The sequence below is a fragment of the Solanum lycopersicum genome, chromosome 7, assembly GCF_036512215.1.
Source record: "Solanum lycopersicum chromosome 7, SLM_r2.1".
Classification (NCBI taxonomy): domain Eukaryota; kingdom Viridiplantae; phylum Streptophyta; class Magnoliopsida; order Solanales; family Solanaceae; genus Solanum; species Solanum lycopersicum.
This window is the reverse complement of record NC_090806.1, coordinates 59,245,723-59,253,482: the sequence shown is the minus strand read 5'-3', so window position 1 is coordinate 59,253,482 and position 7,760 is coordinate 59,245,723. Positions and strand designations below refer to the sequence as shown.

Sequence of the window (7,760 nt, the reverse complement as noted above, 5' to 3'; positions counted from 1 at the left end):
GCGAGGATTCAAGAGACGGTTCAACAACGACCCAAACAGCGAAACAAGATAGAAAAGGAAACGAAAGCCAGGCGGAGTCTATCGTCGTCTGCGAATCTCTTTAACACAAACGGCAAGGGAAACGGAGTGATCTCTAAAACTTCGTCTCCAATCTTCGTGATAGAACTCTCCAAGTTTTCTAACGATTCTCCACTAAAATATTCGTCCAAAATTCCAAACCCAAGTTCTACCTCTCTGAAATTTTGATAAAAAATCTCTAACCAAAATTTCTAGTTCACACAACAACAACAGGAAGAGGACAAAGAACTTCAACTAACGATTTCTCAATTCTCTCTCTGAAATTCTTTTTTTAAACCTCAAAAAATCCAACCCTTTATTCTGAAAATGGAGGGTGTTTATATAGAGGGAGAAAATTAGGGTTTTCGGAAGCAAGGGCGGGAAATTTCAAGCCTATTGATTTCAAAATTTGAAATCATTTCCGTTAATGGAGCAACCCCTTTTTCTGAAAATTTCGCCCTTTGCGGAAATGGAAAAGGGGAGAGGATGGCTAGGATCGCTCCAATCGTCCTTGAGGGGAGACGTGGATTGATCTTGAGCCCCCCAAGGATGAAAGCGCGTCTGCCACAACCGCGAACGCAGGTCTGCCACAGCCGAAAGCACTGACATGCTACGAGGCGTACTGCGAGGAGAGAGGTCGCGTGTGAGAGGAGACGCGAGGTTTGCAAGAAATGGCGTGGGTGTTCTGTTTCTGGGTAGTGTACTGTCGAGAGGGGAAGCTCACGTGGGGGAGACGCAAGGAGAGGAGGAGTTTGGGGAGAGAGGGAGGGAACGTGAGGGAGACGCTAGGGTGTTGGGATAGGGGGAAGATTTTTCCATTTTTGGGTCTTTCTTCTTCTGCGTTTTTTTCTTCTAGTTTGTCGCGTTTTTTCTGTGTTTTTGGGAATTGTTGGGATGAAGGAAAGGGGAGGAAGAAAGGAAAGGGGGGGGGGTCGGGTCGGAGCGGGTTAGGGGCTGGGCGGGTATTTTAAGTTAATGGGTTGGGATTGAAATGGGCTTAATGGATAGGTACAGAGGAAGGGAAGTGGGCCGATGTTGGGGCTGATGGTTGGAAGTTTGGGCTGGGAATAAATGACAGGAAGTGGGCCTGGGGTTTGGCTGGAGGAGGGGAAGAGGAGGGAAAACGGGTGGGCCTGGGAATTAGGAAAAAACTTAAGATATACATATATACATATACATATATGTGTATATATATATATATATATATATATATATGTACATATATACACACACATATATATATTTTAATCATAAAATATACAAACCATATACACAATTACGTAATATATATACTATCTAACGTTAGGATATATATATATATATATATATGTATATGTATATGCTTTTTCCCTTTTTTTTCGCAAGATTTATAAAACTAATTAACTTAAATAATTTGAAAAATTTACGAAGCTCGATAATTAATTTACACCACCATGGGTCAAAAATTGGGTGTCAACAACTGTCCCTCATTTTACTTGGATTGATGCAGGCAATTCGAGGAAAATGAAATTGACCAAGCCAATTTTGACCAAACCCAATCACTTTCTAAAGGAAGGATTTGAGAAAGGGTTTAGGAATTATGGCCGAACCCTTGAAAACGGGTCTCCTACATATCTCAGGCTATATGAGAACTCAGGCCACTTGTAGTTCGATAAGCTTGATTTATCACATGATTTGATAGAATTAAAGCCGCCTCGATACCGTTTTAGGAAGGTGTCGAAATGCTCGAGAATAGAATTCGAGAGCGAGTGTTGGGATACAGCCGAGTTTTCAATCATTGAACCCGCCTACATATCCTTAAACCTTCGGAATCAGGTTGTGTGTAGTTCGACTCGATCGGTGGAAAAGGAAATCTATTACGCTAGATAACCTTCGGTTTTGGACAAGTAACTTATTAAAGAGTATGAAAAGGAGGCTTGTAACCTCTTAGCTATGAATGTGAAGCTCTTCACATCCATAGGTAAGAACTTGCACGGACATAATTTCCAAAGCTCTTGGCGATTTGTCACTCAAATTGGGAACTTGCTTCCGATAAGTCGGAACTTCCGGATGCGAGACTGAAACTGACAGGAATAAAGAAAGACCGACATGCCTTGAGAGGGTGGTTCTATTGTGGTGGAAGTCGCTTCTCTGCTCGCGTCCTAAGAGTTTGACATTCCTCTTCGGACTATGTCCCAGCTCGCTGCTAAGAAAAAGTTCCACGTTGTGCTGCATCCTTTTTGATGTCGTCCACACCTGTGGTTTTTGGAGAATTCATCCTTTTCGGATGCCCTCGACAAAGATTGAGATAAAACTCGTCAGCTTAAAATGCAATTAGAAAGGGAGACAGTGTCTTTTACCATGTCGACACTTCATTGTTCTCCTCAATATTTTACGTTGACTCGATCGGTCCGACATCTAGCAAATAAAGCTTATGCCTTGTGCTTTGTAAGTAGAAACTTCAGTGTACTCTTCATTTGATGCTAAAATAAATAAATAAATGTTGATGCGATATTGGTGTCTCTTTTGTCGTTATCTTCGATGCTCTTCTTGACGTTTTCTTTTACCAAAATAAAGAGTGTGGTTGAGGCCGATAGATAAATATTGCTCTTTCTTTATCCATGTATGTCCTCTTGCGGGGCATGAATATCTTCCCGCGATACGTAAATTCCAGCGAGATATGAATCCTCTCGCGATGCATGACTTTCAGTGAGGAATAAAATCTTCTCGCGATGCGCAGATTTGACGAGGCATGAATTCTTCTCGTCGTGCATAATTGTTGACTCGCAATGCATGATTTCGTGATGCATGACTTTTCCGCGATGCATGATTTTCAACGAGGCATGGATTCTCCTCGCGGTGCACAAATTCCAGCGAGGGATAAAATCTTCTCGCGATATATAAATTTCAGCGAGGTATAATTCTTCTCGCGATGTATAAATTTCAGCGAGGTATGAAGTCTTTTCGCGATGCATAAATTTTGACGAGGCATGAAATCTTCTCGTCGTACATAATTGTCAGCGAGGCATAAAGTCTTCTCGCGATGCATAAATTTTGACGAGGCATGAAATTTTCTCGTCGTACGTAATTTGACTCACGATGCATGATTTCCGCGATGCATGATTCCGCGATGCATGATTTTCGCTATGCATGAATTCCAGCGAGGAATAAATTCTTCTCGCGATGTATAAATTTTGACGAGGCATGAAATCTTCTCGTCGTACACTATTGCCAGCGAGGCATAAAGTCTTCTCGCGATGCATAAATTTTGACGAAGCATGAAATCTTCTCGTCGTACACAATTAATGACTCGCGATGCATGATTTCCGCGATGCATGATTCCGCGATGCATGATTTTCGCTATGCATGAATTCTAGCGAGGCATAAATTCTTCTCGCGATGTATAAATTTTGACGAGGCATGAAATTTTCTCGTCGTACACAATTGTCAGCGAGGCATAAAGTCTTCTCGCAATGTACAAATTCCAGCGAGGTATGAAGTCTTATCGCGATGCATAAATTTTGATGAGGCATGAAATCTTCTCGTCATGTATAATTATTGACTCGCGATGCATGATTTCCGCGATGCATGATTCCGCTATGCATGAATTCCAGCGAGGCATAAATTCTTCTCGCAATGTACAAATTCCAGCAAGGTATGAAGTCTTCTCGCGATGAATAAATTTTGACGAGGCATGAAATCTTCTCGTCATGCATAATTATTGACTCGCGATGCATGATTTCCGCGATGCATGATTCCGCTATGCATGATTCCGCGATACATGATTCTTCAGTGTATAAATTTTGCGATGCATGAATATTTATATCGCCCCTGTGGATAGTAACGGCAAGACGACCTCCAAATAATATATCGACTTGATCGACAATGATAAAAATAACAATTGCATAGCTGTCTCTTCTGAGGTAATGCATTGTCTTGATCGACAATAATCATCTTGCTTCGATAACGCAATGCAAATAGCGTCTTCTATAGAAATCGTGAAATCTTCGCTGAGATTCCTTTTTGATTCACCTTTGAATCTGGCCAGGCACTTTGTAAATTTCATGTATTGGGGAATGACTTGAAATAAACAAACACATTCACAAGCATCTTGGCATAAACGATATGAAATGCTTCTTGCTTTCAATAAAATCACTAGCTTTGGAGATAGTTTTCTCCTTCTCCGTATTCATCCGTCGGAAGAATTCGGCCGATTTCGAAGCAAAGCTATAAACCTGCATCCACTGAAAAATTGTCAGTTTTAAACATACTGATCTGTGTCGATCCCTTCGGTTGTTTGCTCCTTGTCTTGATATCTCCGGTTGATTTTCAGATTTCCCGACTCTTGATAGATAATAAAATATCTTATGCCAAAACAGATGAAATATAAAAGGGAAATTTTTAAGAGAAACAAGAAATTTTTAAGAAATAGTATCTCGAAAAAGTCACTGCCAAGTCATGTCATGTCAGGCTTAACGAGCTTCTTTGAGTCCGACGCTTGTTGAATGAATTTCAGAGGCATTCCGGACTTGTAGGGAAGACCTATGACGAAATTTTGAGGCCATCCTCAAAATTTCTGTCCCAGTTTAGTATCTTGCTCATCTTTCCATTGTAACCGAACAGATCGCGGAATTTTTGAGATCTTCTCAAAAATTCTGTCCCAATCGCAAATTCGAAATGTCTTTAGTTTGATCCGCTGAAGAGAAGGCTTCTTCTGGAGAATTTTTGAGTCCCTCTCAAAAATTCTATCCGAGTTTCTATTGTAAAAAGGGGGAAATAGAACTTACGAGAGATATGACCGAGCCCTTGTGGCGCCTACGTATCTCGTTGAGGCAGGAATCAGGTCAAACGTAGTTCCCCTTAAAGGTTAACAAGAATAAAATTTACAAAGAAATCGACCGAGGCCGACAAAGGCCGCCTACGTATCTCATTCTTGAGAATTCAGGTCGAACGTAGTTCAAATACAAAGAAATAATAAAGGGGGGGGGGTAAATGGGGTGACCGAAGCCGACATAGGCCGCCTACGTATCTCGTTCTCGAGAATTCAGGTCAGACGTAGTTCGTTACAAGAGGGATAAGAGTTCAAATTCGAACAAATACAAGCAAACAGAAGATTACAAGTAAATGATGGAAAATGCAAAACGAACTTCACGCGTAATATCTCTTGACAGCATCTGAGTTGATAGGCTTGGGCCATACAACGCCATCCATCTCTGACAAGACTAAAGCACCTCCAGATAGTACTTTGCGAACCATGTAAGGACCTTGCCAGTTTGGTGCGAACTTTCTTTTGTATTCATCTTGAAGAGGAAAAATACGCTTAAGAACCAACTGACCAACTTCAAAATTTCTGGCTCTCACTCTTTTGTGAAAAGCGCGAGTCATTCTCTGTCTATACAATTGGCCATGGCAAACAACGACCATCCTCTTCTCATCAATCAAAGCTAACTGATCAATCCGTTTGCTAACCCACTAAGCATTACTTAGCTCAGCTTCTTGGATGATCCTTAATGACGGTATCTCGACTTCAACAGGCACGACTGCTTCCGTTCCATATACTAGCAAGTATGGAGTAGCCCCGGTCGATGTTCTGACCGTTGTTCGATAACCTAGTAGAGCATATGGCAACATTTCATGCCAACCTCGCTGTTTGTCAATCATTTTCCTCAAAATCTTCTTGATATTCTTGTTGGCGGCCTCTACAGCTCCGTTCATTTGAGGGCGATAAGCAGTTGACCTCCGGTGAATAATCTTGAACTGTTCACATATCTCTTTCATCAGATGGCTGTTGAGATTTGCACCGTTATCAGTAATGATGGATTCTGGAACTCCAAATCTGCATATCAAATTGTTGCGGACAAAGTCGACCACCACTTTCTTGGTTATCAATTTGTAAGAAGCTGCCTCCACCCACTTGGTGAAATAATCGATGGCAACCAAAATGAATCTGTGTACATTTGTGGCATTTTTGCACGAATTTACAACAGTTATGCTCCATAGTCATCCAGAAATAACCGGCTCGAAGGACTTTTCTTGCCAAGGTAAGCCCGTTCATATGTGTACCACAAACTCCAGTATGTATCTGTTCAATAAGCCTCACGGCTTCAGCAGCATCCACGCATCTCAAAAGACCCAAATCTGGAGTCCTCCTGTAAAGGACTTCTCCATTCAAAAAGAAATTGAGAGCCATACGACTTATCGAATTCTTTTGAATAGATGTGGCATCTTCTGGATATGTCCCAGACTCCAAGTACCTCTTTATGTCGAAATACCAAGGCAAACCATCTGGTTCTGATTCAACATGTGAACAATGGACTGGATGTTCCTTCAAGTCTATATCCAACGGGTCGATGTAATCAGTATCCGGATGTTTGATCATTGAAGCAATGGTGGCAAGAGCATCAGCTAATTCATTCTGTATTCTGGGAGTATGTCTGAACTCGATCTTGCGAAACCTTTTACACAGATTTTGCACATATTGTACGTAAGGTACAATCTTCGGGTTCTTCACAGCCCATTCTCCTTGAACCTGATGAATCAAGAGGTCTGAATCTCCAATAACCAGTAACTCGTAAACATTCATGTCAATGGCCATTTTCAAACCGAGAATGCAAGCTTCATACTCAGCCATGTTGTTTGTGCAGTTGAATCGTAGTTTAGCCACCATAGGATAGTGCTGACCAGATTCTGATACCAGGACTGCTCCAACACCTTTACCCTGGTGATTCACCGCTCTATCAAAGAATAATCTCCAACCTAGATAAGCTTCAGAGATATCTTCACCCACAAATGACACTTCTTCATTGTGAAAATACGTCTTGAGAGGTTCATACTCTTCGTCAACGGGATTTTCCGCAAGATGATCAGCCAAAGCTTGTGCCTTTATTGCCTTCTGAGTCACGTACACGATGTCAAACTCACTCAACAACATTTGCCATTTAGCTAACTTCCCGGTCGGCATCCCTTTCTGGAAAATATACTTCAATGGATCCATCCTGAAGATAAGATATGTAGTATACGACTACAAATAGTGTCTCAGCTTCTGGGCAAGCCACGTCAGAGCACAGCATGTTCTCTCCAGCAAAGTGTAGCGAGACTCGTACGGAGTAAACTTTTTGCTTATGTAGTAGATAGCCCTCTCCTTCTTCCCTGTCTCGTCGTGTTGACCAAGTACACATCCAAAGGCGTTATCTGAAACAGACAAATACAGCAACAAAGGACTCCCTTCTCGCAGAGGAACCAATACTGGTGGATTAGACAGATAGCTCTTGATGGCGTCGAAAGCGGTCTGGCACTCCTCAGTCCACTTAGTTGGGGCATCTTTCTTCAGCAACTTGAAGATAGGCTCACATACCACTGTCGATTGTGCTATAAACCGGTTGATATAGTTTAGCCTCTCTAAGAAACTCATCACCTCTCTTCTCATTTTCGGCGGAGGTAACTCTTGAATCGCTTTGATCTTGGAAGGGTCGAGCTCAATACCTCTTCTGCTGACTATAAATCCCAACAACTTCCCAACTGGGACTCCAAAAGCACATTTGGCAGGATTTAGCTTCAAGTTGTACCTACGCAAACGTTCAAAGAATTTTCGCAGGTGTGTCAAATGATCCGAACTCTCGCAGGATTTGATTATGACATCATCCACGTACACTTCAATTTCCTTGTGAATCATGTCATGAAAGATGGTTGTCATGGCTCTCATGTAAGTGGCACCGGCGTTTTTG

General features: G+C 41.8%; 1 protein-coding gene across 1 annotated transcript; it reads right to left on the bottom strand.

The window, feature by feature from the left end:
• Positions 1-5,508: 5,508 nt before the first annotated feature.
• Positions 5,509-7,030, bottom strand: LOC138337533 (uncharacterized). The gene is made up of 2 exons (XM_069287449.1): positions 6,019-7,030; positions 5,509-5,936 (listed from the first exon to the last, which is right to left on the bottom strand). Exons 1-2 carry the CDS (start codon positions 7,028-7,030, stop codon positions 5,509-5,511), a joined length of 1,440 nt encoding a protein of 479 aa, XP_069143550.1.
• Positions 7,031-7,760: the final 730 nt, after the last annotated feature.

Excerpts from the sequence above, each read along its gene's own strand:
- LOC138337533 (XM_069287449.1), bottom strand. The coding sequence starts at position 7,030 with ATGGATCCATTGAAGTATATTTTCCAGAAAGGGATGCCGACCGGGAAG. Across the intron at positions 5,937-6,018 it reads GACTATGGAGCATAACTGTT|CTTCTTACAAATTGATAACC; the intron begins GTAAATTCGTGC and ends GGGTGGAGGCAG.